Source organism: Perca flavescens, chromosome 1, assembly GCF_004354835.1.
Source record: "Perca flavescens isolate YP-PL-M2 chromosome 1, PFLA_1.0, whole genome shotgun sequence".
Classification (NCBI taxonomy): Eukaryota; Metazoa; Chordata; class Actinopteri; order Perciformes; family Percidae; genus Perca; species Perca flavescens.
In genome coordinates, this window is record NC_041331.1 from 23,475,590 (window position 1) to 23,502,524 (window position 26,935).

General features: G+C 41.6%; 1 protein-coding gene across 4 annotated transcripts in view; it reads right to left on the bottom strand.

Moving 5' to 3' along the window:
* sbf2 (SET binding factor 2) overlaps positions 1–26,935 on the bottom strand; it is a 124,801-nt gene that overhangs the window by 22,172 nt on the left and 75,694 nt on the right. For all 4 annotated transcript variants that reach the window (XM_028578602.1, XM_028578594.1, XM_028578586.1 and 1 more), the window contains 14 exons: positions 25,808–25,917; positions 24,854–25,003; positions 18,456–18,524; positions 10,485–10,655; positions 9,696–9,967; positions 8,429–8,601; positions 7,678–7,751; positions 4,288–4,483; positions 3,610–3,737; positions 3,104–3,279; positions 2,750–2,883; positions 2,448–2,649; positions 1,870–2,066; positions 1,425–1,565 (listed from right to left, as the gene is read on the bottom strand). In XM_028578602.1, coding sequence (XP_028434403.1) covers positions 1,425–1,565; positions 1,870–2,066; positions 2,448–2,649; positions 2,750–2,883; positions 3,104–3,279; positions 3,610–3,737; positions 4,288–4,483; positions 7,678–7,751; positions 8,429–8,601; positions 9,696–9,967; positions 10,485–10,655; positions 18,456–18,524; positions 24,854–25,003; positions 25,808–25,917 — 2,193 coding nt within the window. The remainder of the gene's footprint in view (positions 1–1,424; positions 1,566–1,869; positions 2,067–2,447; positions 2,650–2,749; positions 2,884–3,103; positions 3,280–3,609; positions 3,738–4,287; positions 4,484–7,677; positions 7,752–8,428; positions 8,602–9,695; positions 9,968–10,484; positions 10,656–18,455; positions 18,525–24,853; positions 25,004–25,807; positions 25,918–26,935) is intronic.

Genomic DNA, 26,935 nt, shown 5'->3' on the forward strand with positions numbered 1-26,935 from the left:
ACAGAGTGCAAATCTGCAATTTTTCTTTTTATCAGAAGAAATGAACTCTACGTGGCCTCTTGTCCCTTGCAAACAAACTAAATTTTTCCCACGGCAGAGCCGAGGCCATCGCATCAGCAAATACAGGTCAGGTAGGAGCACGGGCAGTCAGGTGACGTAGGTTTGGTTTGAGGGAACTAACAATCCCAGAGTTCAGGCACTGCTTTACTGGCTCCCTGCAGACTTCAGCAATCCAACTGTTAGGTTGAAATTACTGTATAGAAGTATAATTATAGTCATGTTAGAGTAAAGCGGTGTTCATGTCATATGGAAGTCATTAATAGTTTTGGTAACACTTTACTTGAAGGTATCTACAGAGTGACAGGACACTGTCATGGACACACAGCTCGGCCGTGGCTTGGTAACGTTGCATTTCTCCCGACTCATTTCCTGGTTCTCCTTCTCCATAAACAACATGAAATCAAGGAGAGGGTTAACTTTTCCTACTGCATATTTCCCACTGTGGTTAGAAAGCACAGACGAGACACTTTGTTTCTCTACTATGACTCTAGAGTTGCTACTCGCTCCGTGCTCCGAAGGTAATCGCCGGCACTCTCTCACTTCTCTCTACCACACACTCCCCACACACACACACGCGGCTCGACACACACACCAGCGCACAAGTATAAACATCAGGCTACTTTTTAAGACTACGGCGAGAGCTCTGCGTGGAGCCGACGCACAACTATAAAAAGGCCTTAACTTTAACCATAACCATAACTTGTCATGACAAAAACCGAATGACACTTACTAAAAGAAGTGTTATGTCATAAATGTTTATGACTTGCTTATAATGTTTATTACACGTTCATGACAGTGTCATGTCACTCTTATTTAGATACCTTCAAGTAAAGTGCAACCATAGTTTTTGACATGAAAATAAATACTGTTCGTGTCAGCATCAAAGTCGTAGATATTTAAACGGTGATAGTGTTCACCAGAAACACTGGCAAATCTTAGATTTTATGATGGCAACCTCAGGCCAACAAAGTCTTCTGCCCTCTCTCATATCCAACACTTTGACTTGTCAAATAAAGGAGTAATTGATAACATTGACGGCTGCATTCCATTTACAGTAAGTGTTCTTGTTTCAGATTCCTGCTACTGTGCTTGCAGGCTCAATGTTATGGCTTAGTTGTTTTACTTAAACCTGTGCCTTTCCTGTTTTCAGAAGTCAAATTGTCTTGTTGCCAATTGCTTTCTCAGAGGTCTTAAACCTCAAAAGTCACAACAATGTAACTATAATGTAGATATTAAGGGTCTATAATCTAGAAATATCCAAATTATCCCAGAGGCAGATCAAAATAGTCAAGTAGCAGAGGGAAGTGTGGTGTTCAGCATCCCAGAATAAATAAAAATACGATCTTATCTTATGATCAGTGTACCTGGTGAGAGGCCGATGAGGGAGCGGTTGGACAGGGTGTTGTTTCCGTTCATTTTGAAGTAAACAGGGATGGAGCTGAGGATGGCTTGCAGGTACTTCTCTTGTTCAAGACTACTGGATGAATCTGAGGATGAGGCAGGAGCTAAAGGCAAAACACAAACATGTAATTTAGACAGAAAAAAATCATTTTAAAATCAGCTTGAATTAGAGGTCAAGTGTTTTATAGGCTACCCATCAAAAGGTTTGAGAGGCAAAGCTGCACAAGTGATATAAATTATGTAAACAGATAAACTTCAATTCCACAAACAAAGAAATTGTTAAATAGTTAGCTTTAGTTAGCTGTTAATCCTGGAGGTCAGTTAGCTAAGGGAACACGTTAAACATAAAGAAAGATAGAACAGCTGTGCATATAAAACAAACAACTTTATGCTGCTGTTAATGCACACCTGTTGAGGAGGGATTCTGGGACTTGAACAATCCCACCACACTCTTGCCGTGGAAGCCTCCTGAGCGGAGCAGCACGGCTTTAGTGCGAGGATGTTTCCAACACACAACAGGCAGACGGTTGTGTCTGTAGCAGCGGGCCACTTTGTGTAAACTGCTGTCCTGTACTGCCTGAGGAACCACCAACAGCCCTGGGTAACTGATGGACAGAGACAGAATAGAAATCTCAAACACAAATATTAAGAAATAGATGGTTTATCACTAATAAAGTCACAGTGTGTGTTTTTTTGTATAACAGGCGGAATTTAAATCTTGCTGTCTCAATTGATACGTCAAACATCTGTCTGCCAGGTAAAGGACTCCCCCCCCCCCCTCCCTCTGGCCTTTTGAGACATTGAGGCTTACAAAGCTTCCGGCAGGGCTACAAATTCTGGAAACTAATGTGCTCAGCACAGCTGTGCTGATAGTAGTGGAATCAGCACAGATCAGCAGGTTTCTGGACTTTTTTGAGGCATTTATTTGCACTGTTGCAGATAGAATAATTTTACTTTAGCAGGTATCCAGCATGTGAGGTGTGTACCTGCGGCAGAGGGAGTAGAGTCTGTTCACGGCTGTGATCCTGAACTGCTCGCCTGACTTGGCTCGAGATGAACTGGCGGTGATGGTGCCCAGGCCCAGACGCTGGTAGTCACGGAAACAGGACTGCTCCACCAGCTGCTCCATGGTGGACTTCTCTGATGCTCGCAAAGTGCTGCTGGGTGGCGGCTCACCGTCATCTGATACTGAAACACACAAACACACAAAGGTGAATTACATTTTTGAACAACTCTTTTAACATTTTCTTCAGTCTGTTGTTCTCAATCCCGTGGTCATTTGTCTCACTTGAAATGTCATCATCTTCATGCCAGGTCATCCTGTTGCCTCTGTCGTTCTTCTTCAGTGTGGTCTGGCTGCCACGGCCCATGGTGATCTTTCCGGCCTTCTTTGCTCCCTTGACAATAGTTTTGGACAGTGTTCTATGGAGAGTGCAGGGCAGACAGCAGCATAATTTACTGTGTGCGGTTTCAGCATCAAAACAGTTTCTTTTCCCCAACATTTCCACAGGAGAAACAAACTGCTGAGTATTTACCTACACTAATTTCAGATTACACATCGAATCACAATTTAGTGATTTTTGGCAAATTTGTTTACAATAAGCAGTCAGTCCAGAGCTTGTTGTAAAGCTGCACCACAAACCTGAAGCCAGTGTTCCTCTCTTTTGGTTTTATAAGTATTGGCTGAGGTGCTGTTTGTCCTGCTGCAAAAGCAAAGGAGCTGAAGATGGACTGTGGGTAACGGATCCTCTGGAGGTGCTTCCTGAAGATCTCCACCATCTCTGAGCTCACCTCCTCATCAAAAGCCACCTTTATCAACTGTAAAAGATATCAGTGAAACTGATTATCTAACAACACAAGGAACACGTTTTAAGGCCATCTATAAATGTAGGGAACAATGAATTAAACAATGAATTAAGAAAAGGCATTAAGTTGATATAATAACGTAAATTTAATATCTGATAAACAGAACCACTGATGATGCTACATCTTCGCTGCTATGGGTTGTTTCTATAATTTAATCCATAATCTCAGGAAAGCCACATTGACTAAAACACACTGCACCGTGTCCACCCATCTATTTAAGATCTCTGGTAGCTTGTGTCTACACTAGACTTACATGAGAGTGTAGTGTGTTTTAGCCTTTACCTGAAATAATGCGGAGCGGAGCTGCAGGCCTTCCTGCATGTTCTGCTGCAGCTGGTTCTGAATGCTGATCTTCTTCTCTTTGGTCAATGTGGACACTGGGAAAGCTCTGATCACTGCCTGCTCCCCCACTGGACACACACAGGAACCAAGATCAGCATCATGTTACTGAGATGATTAATGCAGTATCTTACTGGCACAACACACTCAACCGCCTGCTAAGAATGCTTTTGTTGCATAGTTGACTGGAATGAGGGAGGAGAGAGATAAGAAAAGACATGCAACAAAGGTCAGATGACAGGACATGAACCAGGGTGCCCCACCTAACTCAAACCAAACTCAAATGGGTTAGAAAGATCATTACAGTGATGAGTATGATTTACCAGGGTAGTCTGCTGCTATTTGAGCGGAAAAAGATGGTTTGGTTTCAATATATTACACCCACTTATTAGACAGAAAATAATAATAATTAGAAAATAATCATGTTATGCAATGACGTAACTAAAAATGCACTGCTGTCCAAGGAAGAGGCATTGTGCGTAAAATGAAAATGAACTGTAATTTATTTAAAAGCATATTTATTATTAACTTTGGAAATTAGCTAACAAATAAAAAAAAAAAAACTTAATATTTCACTTAATTGCGACTTAAAAGCTAGTGTTGCTGTGGTTCAATATTTACCCAATGGATCATGGGGGGTGCCTTTGAAAATGATGCGGTATGTGGTGAGAAAGAGGGCTCCCTCTGCTGGCAGGATGTGAGGGCCCCCCAGGAGGCCCCCAGTAGCCTCCTCCCTGCCGTCAGGGTCCAGAAGCACTCGCAATCCCTCTGAAACAAACTCCTCTCCAGGAAGCAGTGCTGGACGCAGAATCTTAGGCTGATGGAAAAACAACGCAGGGACAGACACAAATTATACCTGTCTCTATGAAGCACGTCTGAGATTAAATTGAGGTATTTTCAGCTAAAGCGTTTGCGTCAGAGTGTCAGATTCCAAAAAGCCAGAAAATCAATTCATCATTATAATGTCAAATCACAGCACTGCATGACTGCCTTGGACGTATTTAAGCATCACATGCACGTCATCACACACACACACACAAACACACACACACACACACACACACACACAATTCATACTCTCTTTAGAGACCAATCTACCATTTTAGCCTTCCAAGCAAAACTCATGATCTATTTTTCAAATAAAAACTTTTCTATTTATTCAATTTATTGAACGCTGTAATCCCCTTTCTGTTTCTGACATTGAAACATGTGGACTCTGACCGACATTTTACTTGTAGAATAAGGCCGATTACACACTGGATGCGTCGCGCAAGCGTGTCAGCTGCGTGGCGTGTCCTTTTATATTTTGGCTCCCATGTAGAGCTTACACACTGCCTTGCTGCGTGACACGCGCGTCTCAGGCGCGGCTTGAGTTGTGCCGAAAACGCGTGCCTGCTAGAAATAGAACTGATGCCTATTTTTCATGCGACACACAAATGTGTTGGAAGCGTTTCCAGGCTAAAAAGAATAGGAAAAGATGTTTATATGTCGTTTAGACACAAATATATATTAATAAATGACATGTTGATGTTTGAAACTCTCTAGGTTTTGATATAAATGCAGATATAAATGTAATAAAAAAAAAAATAGATTTTCAAATATTGCACCTGTCAATACAGAACGAAATATCCTGTAGCCTATTTTGCCGACATTGTCTTTGCTGTAATAAAATCAGTATACATTTATGTTTAACATGGTATTTCATTTTATCAATGGGAAACATACATGTGTCCAGACAAGGCTAGCAGCAGCAGCGCCGCGTCAGACACGTTTCTGGTGTGTAAAGACAGAAAAATCCACGCAGCCGCTACGCAGCTGTCACGCAACAGAAACGCCACGCTCACGCCACGCAGGCAGTGTGTAACCGGCCTAAGGCTTATTAACATTACCAGTTTCTCAATTCCTATCAGGTTTTCTTTTCTAGTGGAGCGAGGATAGAGTGCAACTCAAAACTTACACATGGGAAAGACGCAACAACAAAACATTGTCAGCAAATATTTTGTATAATAATGCAAGGATCACTTTTAATACTTCTCATATTCTGTGTGAGTTTGGAATTGGTTTCTGTTTTCAAAGAAGAAGTTAATGGCGCTTCTTAAGAAAGAAGAATAAGAAACGTGTAGTGTGACACATGTGCCTTAAATGATATGCACCACAGAGGTGATCATTAACCAAAAACAAACTTTTTCTACTGTATGAAACTAGGGCTGTAACGGTCGCCCCAAACCGTTTCGATACAGGACGTTCAGATCGGTATGCAACATTGGTTTGGTATGCCCTGTGACCCAAACATCAAAATAGTCTATTTATGTCTAGTATTCGCACACATGGAACAGAAATTCTGAGTTTTACACAGAAAGTTTTGGCAGCGCACTAGCTGTTGTCCGTCACCTGTAGCATGCTAGTCGACTTAGCCCGGTTAGCGAAGCTCAATGGACAGGGACTTGTTTTATACCTTATGCCATTAACATTGTTCTGAAGTCAGGTCTGTCTGTAGAAACACTTTTTTATGATCAATTTTTTATTATTTTTAACATACAACATACAGAACAAATAAATGCACTCGAACAAGAACCAAAACCTTCTCCCACCCCCCACCCTTTGTGGTCTCAAGGAAAACAAAACAAACCAACATACAAAAAACTAAAATCACACCTTGCCTAGTCACTCTCCACTAATTCTTGTGGTGTTGTGGTCATCAGGACTGATACTTGTGCTGCTGCGTTTTTCCATAGTTCTATAGTTGATGACTTGGCTTTGTTAATCCTTGCTGTAGAGAGCTCGAGCATAACTATGACCAGGAAGTACACCAACCTGTTTTTTATACAAAGCGAGTGGGGCGGGAGCCAGCGCTGAGCTATCATTTTCTTGGTTGCGGTTGAGCCAGCTAGCCAAATTTTGTTCTCTGTAGAAACAATTTAAACATTTAATTTACGACGGCATCACCTGAATGTGTCGATTAACGGAACAAAACAAAAACAGACTCAAAGACAAGTTCTTCTCCCCAGAGCGCTCAGGCAGCCTCTTACTGTGGAATGTTCATACTTTTCAGAATAAATGATATGACATTTTCTGCACTTTTTTAAATTTTCTTCCCCCGTTACGGAAAACACATCAAACCGCGAGGAGTTACATACCGAACCGTGAATTTTGTGTACCGTTTCACCCCTAGTATGAACTGTAACTAACAACAGTCAAGTCTGTACCCTGTGGCTTCAGCTCCTTCTGGCCTCCAAAGCCAGTAGAGAAATACTCAGTTGTTCCACTGTCACAAATATGAACGAAGAGGGACATTAGATCATTCACAGCATTTCCCATTAAGGCCACAGCCAACATGGGGGAGTTGAGGTCTGGCCAGGAGATAATAAGAGCTTCTTGAATCCGTCCTTGAACGGATAGTGAGACCAAGAAGAGTCCCTCTGCACCTCATTACTGCTGCGAGCTCGGCTTCCTAGAAAAGCTGCACCTTAAATGCATTCATTGTTTTTCTTCTTCATGTTATTGCCACCATTACTACTACTATTCCGACTTGTCATGAATATAGAATCAGTGTTGTTTACACACGTTTTAGTATTATTTGGCATGCTGCTTGCAGTTAGCAGGCCAGGGTGAAAGCTTTGTCCAACACATAAATGTGTTAGAGGTTAGCCACAAAGTACAGCAGACAATCTGCCCAGACTGCTCACCACGGTCTCCAGCCTGCTCCCAAGGCAGTACTGGCATGGTGTTTGTCTGTGTGTATGAGTGTGTGCGAGAGGAATTACCAAGAGCTGGCAGACATATAGCCAAGCAAGGTCCAAAAGACCAACTGGTCAAATCTGTAAGTGCAACTTGAAAGTGATGAGTGGGAGAAAAAAAATAGATGAGATCAGCACTCTGCATACTCTGAAGCTGATGACATTTACTTTGTGACAGTTTTGGACATGTGGGTGTAGGTTTTAAAGTCTAACACTGTACATACACTGTACAGACAGCCGAAGCCCCAGCAGCCAAGAATAGAGCAACACTCACCTTCTGAATGGGAGGCAACCTCCGGCTCTCTCTGTGAACTGCCTCCAGAGCCTCCATCTGCATAGCTACAATGCCTGTGGGTCACAAGTTTGAGTCAGCTACCATATGCACACACAGAGCTGGTACAGAGAAACACATGTATATCCACACGGTCTTACAACCACAGTGTGTATTTACAGATTTTAAGGCCATTGAACATGTCAGGAGTTAACGAACTTGCGTATTGGCCGATACCGAGTACCGATCCGATACCAGTGTGCCATATATTTTATTGTTTTAACAATTGTATACTACTATCCCTGTATGGATGTGATATGATTTCTATCTTTGTTGTCTGTCTGGCTCAGGTTAAACTCTTTGTGAAACATGAACAAATAAAAACAATTAATGCCGTAGAACTTTCTTTTATTATCCAGTTTGACAGTCAGTTATAACGGATACTATAAATAAAATTTTATAAATAAAATTGAAATTGAAAAAGAAAAAGAACATAAATAAACTACTTTAACTTAGATTTTCTTTAGGGCTTTATTACGTGGTATCGGATCGGTGCATAAACTCCAGTACTTCCCGATACCAGCGTTTTAGGCAGTATCGGAGCCGATACCAATACTGGTATTGGTACATCTCTAATCAGAAGCCTCTGTTGCTGTTGGCCTGAGCTGAGAATACACACATGCAAGGGTTACTCTGCGTAAAGCTGAGGGAATTAGGACAGCGGCAGTGTGAATGAACACTGTGAGCGCTGTACCTGGGATCATGCTGTGCAGGCTCTTGATGTGTTCCTGGGTGACTCCACTCTCTGTGCACACCTTGTCGATGAAGCGGGCAACAAACCTGACCACAGAGTTGGCCACATCGCTGTTCTCTGAGTCTTCAAACCCGCTTTCTGTGTCAAAGCTCTCTGCGACGCTACCAGCAATGCTGTAAAACACACACGATGACACAATGAAACTGAGAAAAGTCACGCCAGCATGTCCCAGGAGGAGATGTGTTGACAGAAATGGATTTGAAGATGCACTGTGATAAAGAGCAGTGAAAGCGAAAGTGATTTGCAGCCTAGCATGAACTTAGTGTTGATGCCATGATCAATCGCTCAGCCCCTGTTAGCCAAGAAGAATGTTTCACATGAAACGGTGATGCAACCATCCCTCTGGATTCATAGTTAGTGATGAAATCCAAATGTCATCTGTGAGAAAGAAACAAACAAGTCTGGGGCAAAAATGAAATAAAAATGAGAGAAAATTTCCACACAAACAAATTCTTGGCAGCAGTGTTTCGGTCTTCTCATTCGAAATAGAAACAAAACAAAGATTAAAATAAACATTGTGTTCTTGCAGAAATTAAATGTGAAATTTAGACCAAACATTTACTAAAGCTTAAATGTTGTGCATAACAAAAATCTAACTAATAATGTGTTCTTCTGACTATTTGGTAACAAAGCCTAAAATTTGGAACAAGACTTTTTTGAAAGGCTGCATGCCTTTCAATTCTAAGAAAAGACATACATGAGGGATCTTCCCAGATTTATTTCACTCCACAGTTACTGCAGAGCACGGGAAATCACTTCCACTGCGCTTTTGTTTGGTTTGGGTGAGTACAGTGTAGCCCCATTCAAGACGCCCTGAGGGTTTTAAACTTCCCAACAGAGGTGAATGAGCCTCACTCTGTTTTGTGCAGTAGCGATGTAAGCCCACAGGATGGATGTAGGCCGGAAACAGAAGAGGTACTGTGTTCCATTTGGCTAGTTAGCAAGGTATCATGTAGACTGTGAGCTACGCCACATCCACCCACAAACTTATCATCACCTTATTAAGAGAGGCACACATACTCCCAAATCATGAAACCTTACCTTGAGGTTTCCTCCAGATAAGGTTGATTGTTCTACCTTACAAATACTGAACAAGCCAAACATATATTCTGGTGTAGTGTTTGATCTCATTGGACAGTAAAGACACATAAAAGACGTTCTTTCTCTACTCAGATAGTGAAACACATCATGCTGTTGCTCTGCTGACCTGTTTGTGACGATGCTGTTGCTGCCGCTCTCCCAGTCAGCAACAGGGGCGTTGCGGAGGAGCCGGATCTTGCTGGTGTCCAAAGGAACTAGCAGGTAAACCATGAGGCTGGCGTAATGGATGGCCTGGCTGAACACAGTGCTCTCCTCATTCTTAACCAGCTCATGCTGCTTCTCCTTGCTCAGGCTGGGCCACGAACGCAGCTGCTCTGCTGCCAGGTCCATGGCTGTGTGCTCCTCATCTCTGCCTGCTGTAGGCACGGGGCTTTTATCCTGGAGAGGACAGGGCAAACGCTTTGAGTTTGACATACTTTTTTCTTAGGCTTGACCCCTTAAAAACGCAATGATGCCTGATGAGTGTCGACCTGCAGAGTAGTTCAACCAGAGGATGACTTTCCCCCCCCATCATGTTTTCTCTTTTCTCTCTCTTCAACTCTTTTTATTTATCTATTAATTTTTTTAAACTATTTCATGTTTCACAAATAAAGACAAATATTAACAGACACAAAAACAAATATCCATCCATCCATTAAAGCCCAAGGCTACAGTATGTCTTTAAATATCTTGTTTTGTCCAACCAACCGTTCAAAGCCCAAGATATTCAGTTTACTATCACATAAGACAAAGAACATCAGCGATTCAAAAATACTAGCTTGCTTGAAAAATTACTTTTTACTTTTTTGTTGTTGAATCTTTTAATCTCAAAAGAGGATTAAACATAGTGGGGTTAAACAGACTACATATGAATGCTCAGGCAATAATTACTCATATTGGTCACTTTGTGTCTTACCTTTAGCTGGGCAGTAATGCCGTCTTTTCCCTCTGGGGTGTTGAGATAAAGGGATCGGATCTGACTCTGGACCTCGCTGTAGAAAGTGGCTTCCCAGAACTGCTGGTTGGTCCAGATGGGATGGTCCTGAATGCAGGTGTAGGCAAACTGGTTCACCCCAGCAGCCAATTTCTGCATAGAGTCAGGACGGAAAGAAGCAACATTAAATAGCTAACTATGCCTTTAAAGCAGAGGTCTGTGTGTGCATTTGTTCAAATGTGCCAACCCACTCCTGCCCATAACAACGTTTTTAATCTAGAGAAATTCAATATAACAAAACTGTACAGCCATAAAAAAAAAAAAAAAATTACGTCTTGGGTATATATTTTACCCAACACTTATACAGTAGCTTCATTGGAGAGTTGATTGACAGTGCAGAAGATGATGTTTCCAAACTTAAAACTACTAAATAAAAGTTAAGCCGCATACAGTGCTAAAATAACAGTCTCTGTTATATTAAATTTGTTTCTACTGAGAGCTCCGCCTAGAGTAAATATATCCTCTGCCTGCAATATTTGTGTTCAGTCCAGCATTACCCACTGGATCCTAATCGTTGCAGCCCTCTACTTGTGGGCAGTCAGGGTTACTGCAAGTTTATTTTCTCATTGGGTATTTACATCAAGAAGGAATTTGGGCTGCAGTGAGTGCCCCTTGAAAAGGAGTTTGCCAAAATGCTGTGGAGAAATGGAAAAACAAAACAAAAAAGTCAGCCGTGGGATTTAAAGAGAAATCCATCATTCCTTGTAAGTCGTAACTTTTTAACAGATAATAACCCTAATGGAGCAACGGACCACCTCTCTTTCCTTCTGTGACTCTTTACTTCTGGATGTATTTGGAAGCAGTGCTGTTGTTTTTCATTAATGCAGGCTGAAGAGTAAAGCACCTGCTACTTACAAAAACAGCAACCATAGGGAACATACAGTGCTCAGCTTAAGACATTAACGCTGGCCCATACTGTACTGTTGTAAACACAGCAGAGCAATGCTGGAGAAACCGTATCACACCACAAATAACATGTTCTCAACAGAAGCACTGCAGCCATTAAATGACCGGCCACAAACCAACATTCACCAACCGTCCATCTCCCAGTAGAGTCTGAAGGCCATGTGTAAGGCTAACGCCTGTTATTTGATTAGCTTCTGATTTCAATCCCCTGAGCCCAGCCCAATACAGTGGTTAACATTATAACTTCACAGTTTGCCTTTGAAAAATGAGAACTAGAGGGGTTACTGTAATTACAGCAGACAGAACCAAAACAGCTCTATTCCCAGTGTGATATGCCAGAAGCCAAAAGAGAGGAGAGCTGGGAGGACAGACTGTGAACAGAGAGCTCATGCCCATAAAGCAGATAACATGCAGCACTGGTAACGTGCAGGAGTTACTGCTCTACTCATTGTGTCATTATGATTTAGATATATTTTGTTGTTAAGACTTACAACAGAATTAAATCACAAAAATGTAATGGAGGAAAAATGTAGGTATACATCTTGAAAAAATTTAAACATGCTCTGACTTGTTACTACACAAATGCTGTAGCAAGCTCCTGCTTCTTTTCTTCTGATATTAGATTACAAAAATGAAACCACTTTTTTTTCAGGAAACATTATACTGCTGAGTTCAGCAGATTGTCATGGGTTTTCAAGGTGTTCAATAAAGAGACTAGGATATACTGCTGGCTAATGAAAGAGGCCAACAAAAAAGGGATACAAAAGATCTCAATTATAAGGAAAAAAAAACAATAGTCTGAGGGAATTTAAGGTACCACCCAGAATTTGTTAATTTTTGTCTGATTATTAGGCTAAAAACAAAAGCCTATTACACTTAAATGTTGACAAATAAAACCTGATAGATCCTTTATTTTGAAGTTGATATCAATATTATGGTTTGAGAATTATTAAGGAACTAAGGGCGTTTATAAACCTGTAGTTCAAGATCATGTGGCAACATAATGATGACATTAAAGCAACATTGAGTAACTATTTTACCTTAAAATAACAGCTTTAAAATAATTGTAATTTCCACCCTGCGGCTACAATCTGCTGTGAGAAGAATGTGTAACACTTTATGGCATACCACTGATTTTGGTAAAACTGGATAATATTTTATGGAGAAAAGGTTTTCTAGTTTTCCTTAAGATGTCCTCCAGCTGCTCTGCCTTGAGTAGGTTTTCAGGCCCAGGGCGGGGATGCTAGCGGGGAACCGGGTTCAGCAGTACCTATGGACATCATGCAGAGGCGAAGAGACCAAAGACGACGATAACGGAGGAAACTAAGAAGAGAGTGGTCGAGCAAGAGGGTGCCGAGCAATGGGGCTACAACGAGGTCGGATTCGAACCTGTGCCGCTGCAGGACTCAGGAAACATGAGGCGAACTGGGTGAGCTAGAGGCCGCCCCATAAGTAATGCAATTTGAACAAATGCACGTGTACAGCTGTTTGTTTGGATGAACGGTTTTCTCCCCAGAAATTGAGATGATTACACTAACGTTGCTATCATCAAAGTAGCCAAGCCTACAGATTTAAATTGAGTATGGGAATTAGGCCAGAAAAAACACTGGATGAAATGACAAATCTGTTGTGGCTAGACATGTTGTGACCGACCTTGGCATTGGACTGTGGAACACATGGTTTCGAGACTGACTGCCAGGAGGTCAGATTTTAAGGATGGAGCGGAACGAAACATGACAAATATAATAAAAACAAGCAAAAATACCTTTGGCTATGTTATCTATACTCTGCCTGGCTGTTCTGTTTTGACTGGTCAGATATGTGCAGGTCATTTTGACCGAGGTCATCTCTTCCCAATAGGATAATACACAGAGACATCCACAAGACAGATGGGCAAGGAGGAGGACAGGGAAGGAGAGGAGAAAGGAGAGAACGAAAGTAGGAAGTGAAGATGAAGGGGAAGGAGGGAGTATATCAGACCCATCTGGCCGTATGACTAGTGAAGAGCAGGAATGCAGAGTTGAAGGACAAAGGTTGAAAAACAAGCAGGAAAAACCACAAGGGGAGACAGAAAGCCGAAAATGCTGTCTACAGGTCAAATGAATGAAGCTATCAGGATTTGGGATCTTTTTTTGAACTGTGGGACATGATCCCAAATTTCACAGTATGGACTGTGGCCTCCAAACATCAGCTGGATCACACATGTCTCTCAGACTGTGTCTCTTAGAGACTGTTGTCACTGAAGGGAGTGTTGACTGCTGTATGTGATATGTCACCAGCCGCGGGGCAGCAACGTTATTTAAACGTGTTTTGGAAGAATTCATAGAATTCCTGAATACAAAAACAGTCATCACTTCTGAAGTCCTCTGTGGGAATGCATGACTGACCTGTACACAATCCATCACCTCATTTACTGTATTGTTAGGAAAACTACTTGCATCCTGAAACCATGAAAACTCTAACAATGTGTTTAGTCTTCAGTCACGTAAAACAAACAGAGAAAAAATGTTTAAAGTCAGACTAATAAACAAACCCATCATGGCATCTATAGGCCGTAACTGTGTAAAAACATGATGTACAAGTAACATAAATGTTCCAAAACAAAGTAAACAAGTCAAGAGCTGGACATTTACGAGATATACAAGGGTTACGCAGTAAGTCATTTTCCTCATGAGGGCATGGTGGAGAGCAGTTTGACAGAGCGAGCCGCCAAATCCCCCTTGAATGAACTACGGTTGAAAGAATGCTAAACGTCAAGTGTTTTGGCTGTGGGAGTCATTGAGAATGGTGTTGCTGCTGTATCCAATCTGTTTTTCCTCAGACAGAGGCATTTATTCTAGTGACACATTCAAAAGGAAGAAGACCTATCAGGTGGGGCCTCAAAGGGCAGAATAACAACAGACCCAGACGTCAACGACACCTGTTCATCTCCTGATAAACCCAACCCTCACTAGATAATAAATGCCAGAGGAAATGTTCATGCAGATTAGAGAATCACAACTAAATGTAAAACCTCAACTCTAACAAAGGGCCACTGTACAAAGGTTGAGTGGCATTTAGATAAACTTGACCTACAAGTGCCAAATGACACTATCCGTGCATGATCTAGGCTAAAAGATATTTTGCAAATCAACTCCACCTTCCTTCTATCTGAAATATTAACAAACCTCTATCAAAAAATTTTCATAACTGTTTTGGTTTGAGCGAAACATCCAAGAAGGGTCAAGCTGAGGAGAAACCAAAGAAATGGCTAAGTAAAACAACTGAACAAAGAATGTGGGTTTAATCACATACAGTAACTGTTCAGTGTCAACAACATATGGCCACCAATAAAACTAGACACTGCCTGTCTCCATCCAGCAGACGGCGGTGCGAAGGGGAGCTTCCCACGTTCCCCGACCTGGAGACTTTAGGGCCATGGGGACAGTTACCACTGTACGCTTGACCACAGTGTGAGTTTGCCAAAGTCTGGCCAAGAATACCAAACAGGGACTTGACCAATGTTTTGACTCCTAAACTTGAACCAACAGTATTTCATGTGAAGTGCCTGTATGTTCAACATGCAATAGCAGTAAAAAAACAACAACCATGTATTTCTTATAAATACGTGCACATTAAGTAAAAAACTACTGATCAAAATGTGTAGATGCTTTAACACATTGCCACCTCTGACTCAAACAAAGAATATATAAAAGTAATTTATCTTGTGAAGTGTGCAGGAAATCCAAGGGCAAATACCTCATCTGCTCCTGCTTATGATACTGGTTCAATATCAACATGCAGTTACTGTAAGTGGGTCAGTGCAGGAAACAGTTTTGAGCAAGTCATTGATTTGATCACAGCTCAAACTTGCTCACTTGAAAAATATAGTTTCCTAATGGTATTGACAAGAAGCAGAGCCTTCCTTAAAACAATAGAACAATGGCACTGCAGAACCATCAAGTCTAATAAAATAAGTCACATACACAACAAAGTGTACAACAGTGAGAGAAGAATCAGCCTTTCCTGGGTGGCCATGTTCAATTACTCTCACATTCTTTTCAATGACTTTCAGGGTCTTGTCTGGTCAGATTCAAGGGCAGGTTGATCATTTACTGCATACATTATTTACAGCTATTTGTAGACCACATAGCTACTGTAATGGATAAGCAACAGTTGAGAGACCATGCGGGCAGTCTCTCAGGGATCATTATATAAGTTTCATGTTAGAATAGAGATGGATGGCTGGTGAGGGGCCTCTGAAGGTTTGGATGGTTATGTATGCTACAATGTCATGGTACATAGTGTTCTTTTGCAAAACCAAGGCATCCCATTCATGTTACCAAACTTGTAAGGCTGCAATTCACGTATAATACTCAAGTTAGGATCATGTATGCCTCTCAATCCACACCCATGATGACAGCTGCTGGGATGCTCTATTACCAAGCTTTGTTTTTCTCACATTTTCACTGCATGATCCTTGCGCCACTAAACCAGAGATTACAGAATCATTTTGGCAGATGATCTTCACTTTGCTTTTCACCCTTTGGGTGACATCACTGATGAATTTTCAATACAGGTGGTCCTAAAAGAAAAAACAACAACATATGGCTTATCTAAGTTACATCAGCCTGTGGCATGTAAACTGGATGAGTCCATGGATGAGTCACGTGGTGGTAGAGAGCGGGCCAGGTCCCACTCCAGTTGTGTAGTCCCCATAGCAACAAGCAAGCAGTGGAGACATTGTGGTGAATAATGAAGCTACCCTGTTTTGATAATGTGGTTTTAAAACCCAAAAGCCATGGTCCGTCCTCTATATTTTGCTATAGAGGTTTTAACATTCTGTTCTGTGCATGTACATTCTCCAGGATCAGCAAAGATATAAGGTTGATAAAGCTGTCCTCCCTCTGGCTATTCTTGCTTACAACTTACTCTATAGCGCAGTAATTAGAGCCTGACTGGTAGTGGTCGAGGGTTACAACAATTAGTATATAATACCCATATACATCCGTGACTGTACAGACCTGGACACATTCAAAGTAGGGCTGGGCGATACGGAGAAACTCAAATATTTTTGACCAAATACCTCGATATCGATGCCGCAACGATATTGTAGTGTTGACTATTGGTGCTTTCACAAAATATTTACACAATAAGATTTTTGATAAATAATCATCAGTAATGTGGATATAATGACTAAGTGGGTAAATGCAAATAATAGAACAGTTACAACAGTCTGGTAAGTTCAGAAAATGACATCACTTTACTGTAATGCAGCTTTTAAAACCAGGAAAAGACAACACTTATGCCATATCACGATATCCAAAATCTAAGACGATATCTAGTCTCATATCACGTTATCGATATATCAATATATTGCCCAGCTCTAATTCAAAATACTAATCAAAACACAAGTCTTCAGATTAGCTTTCCACATACCATAGTCTTACATTACTCACCTGATAGCTACTGGTTTTATTGTTTTTAAAACGCTTGTTTTAGGTGTTGGTTTTATTGGTTATCTATTTTTAATGTGCTGGTTTTACTGTAGGAGGGGTTGCGGTTTGGTGGGCTGGGGATCTCATCGCTGCTCTTTGCAGATGATGTGGTCCTGATGGCATCATCGGCCTGCGACCTTCAGCACTCACTGGATCGGTTTGCAGCCGAGAGTGAAGCGGTTGGGATGAGGATCAGCACCTCTAAATCTGAGGCCATGGTTCTCAGCAGGAAACCGATGGAGTGCCTTCTCCAGGTAGGGAATGAGTCCTTACCCCAAGTGAAGGAGTTCAAGTACCTTGGGGTTTTGTTCGCGAGTGAGGGGACAATGGAGCGGGAGATTGGTCGGAGAATCGGTGCAGCGGGTGCGGTATTGCATTCAATTTATCGCACCGTTGTGATGAAAAGAGAGCAGAGCCAGAGGGCAAAGCTCTCGAACTACCGGTCAGTTTTTGTTCCTACCCTCACCTATGGTCATGAAGGCTGGGTCATGACCGAAAAAACGAGATCCAGGATACAAGCGGCCGAAATGGGTTTCCTCAGGAGGGTGGCTGGCGTCTCCCTTAGAGATAGGGTGAGAAGCTCAGTCATCCGTGAGGAGCTCGGAGTAGAGCCGCTGCTCCTTTGCGTCGAAAGGAGCCAGTTGAGGTGGTTCGGGCATCTGGTAAGGATGCCCCCTGGGCGCCTCCCTAGGGAGGTGTTCCAGGGACGTCCAGCTGGGAGGAGGCCTCGGGGAAGACCCAGGACTAGGTGGAGGGATTATATCTCCAACCTGGCCTGGGAACGCCTCGATCCCCAGTCGGAGCTGGTTAATGTTGCTCGGGAAAGGGAAGTTTGGGGTCCCCTGCTGGAGCTGCTCCCCCCGTGACCCGACACCGGATAAGCGGATGAAGATGGATGGATGGTTTTACTGTAAAGTGTCTTTGAGTACAATGAAAAGCGCTATATAAATGAAATGTATTATTATTATTGGCAGATATGCCTTTTTTTATATAACACACACACAATTGTGTTTTTGAGAGCATGATAAACTATGCAATGGAGACACTGTTTTCTAAATGACAAACATATCTTTGTACGGACATTTCTTGCTACATTTTGTGCTGACATGTACCCCGATACCGTGTACAATTGGTAATATTGGCTGATATAACGGCCCGGGCCAATTTTTTATCCGTCTAGATTTTGTGATGTATTATCAGAAATACTGTTAACACTTCTTCTGCTGTTTTTACTGAAATTATTTCACTTTGGAATTTGGAATTGAAGACCGACATGTTTAAAGCCTCCATTGCAGAGGTAGCTGATAGCTTATGTCCAGAAAGTCACGTTTCAATTTTCAAATGTCATTCATCAATGCTACTTTTTTGGTTGAAGTGATCCTTTAGATGATGCTTTTATACTGTACATTTTGACCGAGCAGTGGTTTGTATGCACAATGATGAAAATATGAGAAGCAGAAGCATTAAACTAAACTCACATACATTCTTGTATTTAATACATTTTTCTTACCCTGTAAAAGGCCGTTGACAGGGGCAGCAGTGCAGCAGCCACCGTGTACTCCTCTGAGCTGGAGCAGTCCTGTGGATCAAACAACAGGGGAGAAGTGAGAGCAGGGAAGCACACAGCAGGCGACATGTTACTAAGCTCTGCAAACACCTTTTTTCACTGGAGCCCAAAAACAAGAAGCACAAGTTTCCAACAGAGAGGTCATACAGTCTGGGACCAGAGGGGAAACCCTCTCTGGAGGTAACCTAAAGGAGAACCACTTTGTAACAACACTATGTCTATTTTAAAATGGTTTATGTATTGCTAAGATATAACACAAAACTTTGTGTCTTTCATCACACAACTGATGCACTGCTTGCAGAGATGTGACCTGTAGAGAACACTAGGGGGCAAAGCACTTATCTTCAGCAAACGTAACTTCCTGTTGCATAAAGACATTCCTGTCCTGTTATATGTCAGGGTGATGCAAAAAAAAACATACAAATAAAATAAAAAAAAAAGGTCTGCCAAAACCACTAACTCTGCTCCAATATTAGGACATATGCTTTCAATTGGCTTATATAAACCCTGCCTTGACACAACTGTCAGAGCGCTCCAGCCTTCAATTAATTGGTAATTTAATGTTTTACATTCTTGAACTAGATTGCCATACAAGTTTCACTGAAGAAAAGGCATTGCATAAAATCCCGTCGTTTTGGCTAAGTTGTGTCCATTTATCAAGAAGCCACGACTAGCGAGAAAGCAAATTGAATTCTTTTTTTTTTTTTATTAATTTTGTTTGATCAGGGAATAATTGAAAATATTCCCTCCTTGACATTTACACGCCAAAGTGTCTTTGTATTTGGGATTGTTTCAGGTCAAAGAGGCAGCGCTTAGTGGTGCTTTCAAGATAATGATATTAAGATGAATAGTACATTAAGAGGCTCAGAGCGGGGGACTTAGGGGCACAAACAAAACTTTTCTTGCAGCGATCGCAGGGAACAATGAGAATAAGAGAAAAGGCCGCGAGTTGGACTTAAAAGTACCTGACAGGAAATTGGTACTTATCTCTGGTAAGCTTTGTTGGGATTTATTTATTGAACACTGTAAATGAGAATGGCCAGAGGAAACTTGATTTAAGACCATGTACAAACAACAGCACAGATTCGGACTTGGTGCCGCACCTCATGACCCACAGTGGGAACTCATAATTACTGTATACTGTAAATAACATGCATTTCCCTCTTTTTATGTGATGTGAAAATGCAAACACACACACACACACACACACACATTAGAGTAGTAATTTGGCCAGGAGAGATAGGGAGAAGAAGGCTGCACTTTCTGGTAGTGGTCTGTGATGGGGGACTCTGGTACCGCGACACAAGAATGTACAGAGGGGAGTAAATGCAAAACACAAGTTAAACAGTGACACATGAAAGCCTGGCCCCCCCCGTCAACTAAGCAACATAGTTTGTGTTTTATTTTTCTTGTCGCTTGTGTTTTTCTTTGCAGTTATTTGGGCTGCGGTGAAATGTTCCAGCTTGGAGCAGCACCAAAGCATTGTTTACCAGCATCCTTAACAATGCTGCAGGTCACAGGAGTTCATGGAGCCCAGTCAAAATAGAACAACAATTGGAAACACACAGGCAGAAAAGTGTGAATAATTAACAAAACAGCATTAATCCCAAAAAGAAGAGGGAAGTTCAGCGATGCATGTCATCGGTTCTCTGAAACAGAAACATAACGTCTTCATAAGCAGAAGTCTTGCTTCAGAGGAAGAAAAGCTTTGTCCATAGACTGCATCAACACATCATATTTCATATAAAGTAGACATTATCAGGTTTACTTATCACCAACAAACCTCCTCCTTAGAAGTATAAAGAGAAGATGATGATTTATCTGCTGTTAGCAGACAGAGAGGCTAAGTGACAGCTCAAAAGCTTTGGAGGTCAACTAACAAAGCGAACAGATAAGCAGTAATATCTACAGCAGGTCTGAGAAGTCGAGCAGAGCAGTCTATCAGCATCACATGAGGAGCTTGACAAAAGGTAAAAGTATTGTATTTATGACTCAATCATTGTTATAGCTCAATAGAGCCAAATGGTGCAGAGTGGGGAAATATGTCACATGCTTTATTTGGGATTTCAAAAATGGAGGTAGAGGGAGGGTGTTGTGTATCCCCACATTTCTGTTTGCGAGGACACTATGCTGTCTTCCTTCCCTCCTATTATTTTCTGTAAGTGTCACCTCATTCTTAAAGCAGCAGGAGCTAAAATGGCTATGATGACTAACACAGCTATTCTGTTTCAGGCCCCTATACAGCTAGCAAAAACAAGAAGCACAATTGCGAGACAGAAACATTGAAGGATGTGAACAAACCGCAGCTTCCTGTGTGTTCCAGAGAAGTTAGCACTTTCCAGGAAAACTGCGAGATAAACTGACACATGCCATGTTTTTAATGAACCTTTTGTGGCTACAGACACACACAAAAAATGTCTAAATTTAGAGGCTATTAATGTTAATTGTGTCTTGAATCACTAATGAAGAGGAATAAGCCACATAGTTGACCTCTGTTCTGTCCAGACGAGCAACTATTTCCACTACTATTTCCACTACTTCCATAGCGAAAGCATGAAATGTGAGTAGTGCAGATGTTTACCTGGTCATACTGGTGGACGTCCTAGAGAAACAGTTATCAACATGGGAATGATACCCAGTTCAGATTCCCAGTGGCCATGTTGCGTAAGGCAGTCCATCAAGGCCACTAAGGCAGACTGAGTCCATGTTCTCACAGCATAAGACAAATTTATGATCTAAATAATGTAAAATGTAATCATCTATTCACTTTAAAAGGAGATGTTCAAAGTGATTAAATCACAGCAGGCAGCCTTTCAAATGGGGGGCACACAGACACAGTTGGTATGCGCTCCAGACATGTCTGATAAAGTGCTTCTTACTCTCCAACAACATCTGTGTGTAACGTGCGTTCTTGCACACTGTTCCACATCAGACGGTCAAACTCATGCGGAACTCATGGACTCCATGCCGTTGCAGCCGCTTCCCATGGACCTCCCGCCCTAATCCCCTCTCACAGTAAACGGCCATTCAGAGCGTGTTTTTGAGCACCATCATGAGGCCCTTGGCCATGAGAGAGAAGAGCGCAGAGGGCTCATAATCCTATCTGACAGGAAATGGTTGGGATGCCAGGATACATCCACAGCAGGACTCATTCCCTCACATGGCTTGCGCAACGTTTACTTCTGAAAGCTGGAGCACTGACCAGTGCACACCAACACGCACACAAATAAATGTGCAATTAACTCAAATACCTTAATAAGGGTTGTTACTGTGTGTGATTCATGGCAGTAACATCACAGATAAGGATTACAACAGATGTTTTAACAGGAAAAAAATGCATCACTGTAACTGTATTAACTCATTCCAGAAAATTTTGAGAGAATTCCAGAATTCCAGAGAAAGTGATGACAAGGTACAGCACCAACTGATCCAAACCTTTGACCTGTTGTACATATTTATATTACATACCGCTTCCTGCGGCTCTGCTTCCCTGCGAACACTGATTGCAACCAGACAACAGAACTGTCACTTAGCCTGGAGTTGACAGTTAAATGATAAATGTTGTAATTGGCCTCATAATGATGATGTCATTGAAAATCAACGTGTCACCTCAACATGGACACCAGAAATCCTAATGAGGCAACATGCTGTCATTGTACAAAGAGCAAGCAACATTTTTTAGAGAATAGGTCACCTTGGCTTTTGTTAGGCATCAAAGGATCACGCACACATGCACGCATGCATGCACACATACACAGTAATATAATTTTGGGGTTCTTATGTGGCTGGGCGTTAGAAAGGGCAGAATGCAGAATATGAAAGTAATTACTTGCAGAGCAATTTACTATTTATATTTCTTTCACAGCTCATCTGAGATAAATCCCTCACAACCGAGCTAACACCAAGAAATGAAAGCCAGGAACAAATGACTTCCATCTTAAAGTAAGAGAAGAAATGACAAAACAATACTCAATAAAATCAAAAACAAACAAACAAACAAACAAACAAACAAACAGAACAATATTATCCCATGTTGCAATTAACAAAAGTGTACTTCTTCTATGACTAGGATCATGCATTTCATATTTATCTCCTTTTGGCATCCTTCCAACACACAAAAAGACGCACTGGCTGCCTGGCTATCAATGAAACAGCATGCAGTTTTTGCATCAATTTTGACTTTAAATATAATTCAAGTCTTGACTAAAAAGGCCATGCAAAAGAAATGGTGGTTTTATCCAGACATCTCGCCACTTTTTGGCTTTTGAACAAATGTACATTACGGACAAACTGTTTCCAGGATGAGCTCTGTGCTGCTCTGACAGTAAAGACAGTCAGATATTACGCAGCATAAAAGGGATGATACAACAAGCTTTTCTTTTCAACTCTTCCTACATGTGTGGAAAGACATTAACAATTACATTTGCAAATCAGTAGCCTTGCCAGGTAGACATTCTATTGGCCAAAGTCAACAATTTTGCACTTGGCCTCGTTTAGTCCCGTTGTATAATTGTGGAGAAAATGACACGTCAAATGACCTTGCATGTCCCTGGCCCGGGCAGATGGTGGGATGAATTGGCTTTCCATCATTTTGGGGGGGGAAGAATGACTGGAATTTAAAGTCACTCCATAAAAGCTGCACTCTGTGAGGACTGCTTAAAATTATTAAAATCCCTGGAAGGGGCTGATTCAAGGCAGTAAAACATGAGGAACTACCAATAAAGACCGGGCTGCTCTGGTTGAGTGAAGCCTCACTCACTCTTTATGAGCTGCACAAAAACACATTACTTACTCATTTTGACAAGTAGCCGAGGCATGAGGGCATCAGAAAGAGACAAACATACTATCTGATAAACAACGAGCAGCATTGTAGTGGCTCAGTCATACGACATGCTAGCAGATGTTGTAAATAAAGACAGACTTGTGAATAAACTAAACTACTGCATAATTAATTAAGTGATTTTTTTTGGGCAAAACGTGGATGCTTCACACACACATCTTCAACCCGGCAGCACAGAAGATCTAAACAATCACCAGTTTCAAGAGTAGTGTCACCAATTCAGTATCCGACCAAATGCCTCCCCTTCTTTTCCTGAGTTATGGCGTTGTATAATGGCCAGAAAAGCATTTCTGCAGATAGTTGTTTGGTCAAAATGTGGGTCAGGAAAATATTTTCAGGTCAGATCTGTTGAGCAAGCCTAAGAGGAAGATATCTGCTAACATTTACTGTTGTCTGCTGGCTAAGAAATGTTATTGAATTGGGTGCCTGGGTGGCCTAGAGGTGGGGCGCTTGCCGATGTATAGCGTCTCAGTCCTCGACGCAGAGGCCGTGGGTTTGACTCCGACCTGCGGCACTTTCCTGCATTTCATTCCCCCCTTCTCTCTCACCTTTCATGTCTAAGCTATCAAAATAAAGGATTAAATGCCAAGAAAAAAAATCTTTAAAAAAAAAAAATGTTATTGAATTAATCTTTGAACAATACTCTTAGTATGATTTTTTCAAATTATATTATGTTCTATTCTTATAAGAATAACAATAAATAACCACAACAGTTCAGGTCAAATTCCTGTTTGAATAAAAAAATTAAATTAAAAATTATATACAGTCTTAAAATGTCAGTTATTTTATCAGCAGATCAACATGTTGAAAACCACATAATTCAACAGTAAAAACCTGGATATAACTTTGATGACATCACAGTTACTGATGTATGTTGCAATGTCACTGAATATTGCATCATGTGTTTGGTTAGACAGATTTGTTTTGTAGTTGTTTTTATTAATCAACTGAATGTTCAGTCAACCAGATGTAAGAAATGAACATCACAATTTGCTCGAGCCCAAGGCAACATCTTCAAATTGAGTGTTTTGTCCGTTAAACAGTCCAAAACCCAAAGCTATTACATTTACAACAATATAAAACAGAGAAGTGCTGCAAATATTCACTTTGAAGAAGCTGTAAACAATGGGGCGCCTGGTTAGCTCACCTGGTTGAGCATGCGCCCCATGTACAGAGACTCAGTCCTTGTCGCCACGGGTTCGGTTTCAACCTGCGGCCCTTAGCTGCATGTATTCCCCCTCTCCCACTTTCCTATCAATAAAGGCAATAAAAGCCCCAAAAATAATCTTTAAAAAGAAGCTGGAAACAGTGAATAACTGGTAATGTGTTGCTTGACAAATGACTTAAACAAAGTTTGATTATCAAAGTCATTGTGACTTTATTTTCTTTTTAAAGTAATAGAAAACACCTCCAAGGCGGCATGGAGTATTTTACACGTTTCCATCAGTTTCCAGTATTAATGCAGCAGAAAGAGTCTGAGACTTGTGTTGGGGTGACTTACCTGAAGGGCACAATTCATCATACGAATGATATAATCAAACTGTTGGTGGTCAAGTATGGCGCGGTTCTGCTGAACGTGAAGACTTAGTTCCTCAGTCAGACACTGGCGAGCTGCCTTGCCTTTCAGTGCTCGCAGTGCAGCCGGAAGTGTCTGTTGAGAGAAAAGTGGACAAAGAGGGTTTTAGAAGAAAAACAAATGCTCCAAATAAAGTCACTCGCCTGACAAGAGAAATTGATTTCAGATCGAGAGAAGACAATTGACAATTTGTGATCGTTCAAAAAAAATGGGAAACAACTTTGTTTCTGAGATTTTTAGGCTTTTTGAGAAAGCTGGACCTCGTTTTATGAAATACTGATAAAGGGTAATTTGATTTGTTTTATCCATTTACTGCTTACAGCAACACAATGTACCAACACAGTACTTCCAGCTACTTCGACCTACTGTACAGGAATGGTCATTTGGCAGAAAAGCATTTACAGGCTCATGGGGGATTCAGAGGATACATGCTATGCATTCTTACACAGAGATGCAGGCCAGGATTATATAAACTCCTATATGAAGCCAGTGGGATACATAAAGCAACTGGCGACAATCCAATTTTAAACACATTGAATGCATATTGGGTAGAATCCTATACATTAGGCAACAACAAAGGGCATCTTACTGCAATGTAGATGCGCGTAGAGGTGAAACAAGTGACAGGAACTGATTAACCTCTGTGTTACAACAGTAAGTATTGATAGTCACATATCAACATGGATTCAGAGTGTTTCATAACAGACCCTATTTATTTCTGTGTCTGTGTGGCAGCTGGGAGATATGAGGATAATGAAGGTGAAGAAAGATCTACAGTACAGCTCCATAACGGTCTGCTGGGTGGGTGCAACACAAAGCGGCCTCCAGTTAATGAGCTTGTTTAAAGGTTGATGAGCTCCACTGATCCACAGGCATCACCTTTTCAGTCTCCAGGGTCTTGTTGTCAAAGACGAAGGAAATGCAGCTCCGCACCACTTCCAGCCTCCGAGCGCTGTTAAACACGGAGCCAATCTTACCCATTATGGGCACTGGAATACAGAAAGACAGAATATGAGAGGAATCACTGCAGGTTGAAACTACAACTGCAGAAAACATCAGAGCATTTTCACAAGTCAAAGGTTGGTAGTATGTGTAAATGAACTATGGCAAACTTTCCTTCATCTTACCAGTGGCCAGATCTCCCTAATTAGGCCAGCAGAAAAATTTGTATTTGACTTACAACACGCCACTTGGAGGTTTGCTGCTGGCCCTAGGGCCTGTTGCTTGAACTACAGACTGTACTTCTGCATACGGACACAGAGTATCGAAGCGGATCAAGTGCGACAGTTGCCCCTCTCTCTCTTTCTGAAACTCAGACCGAACTCAGATTAAACTATAAAACTAGACAGTGCTGTTCAAATAAAAACCAAGTGGGGTTACTGTATTGCCTTAGCCTAGAAATCTAGACTCACCCTAGCGGCAGCAAAATTATTTTGCAGCCAGGGGGTCTAAGCACTCTCTAGGAGACTTGCGAGCTGGAAAAACCAAACTCTGGTCAGGCCAATCACATCGTGTATAGAGTCGGTGGGCGGGCTTATGGCTGCTGCTGCTGGGATCAGCGGTCTTCTGGAAGACTTGGAGTTAAGCTTTTCTTTGAGAAAAGAACAAAGAACTGCACAAAAATCATTCTTAAAAAAGGAAGATGTGTTCAGAGTTTTGCCGACCGGATATGGCAAAAGTTTAATCTATCAACTAGCTTCTCTTCCTTCTTTGTTGCTCTGCCTGGTTGTAGCGCTATCCTATTGCGTGCAGAGGGAATTTGAAAGATAACCGTTTATCCCGCCCCTCGGATTGAGCCCTGTCAATGGTGAGTTTCCAGACCCAACATCTTGATGTGGGTCTGGCTTGTCAGGCTAGTATTGCCCATTTCTTGCCTAAAATGTTTTCAGAAACGTATTTCAGGTTTGAGCTTCTTAATGTTATACAAGATCTGTTAGTTACCAGCCAGCCGCTGTGCACATTGCATTCTGGTAGTTGTAGGTTTTCTACTGTTTGAGCGAAAGGGAA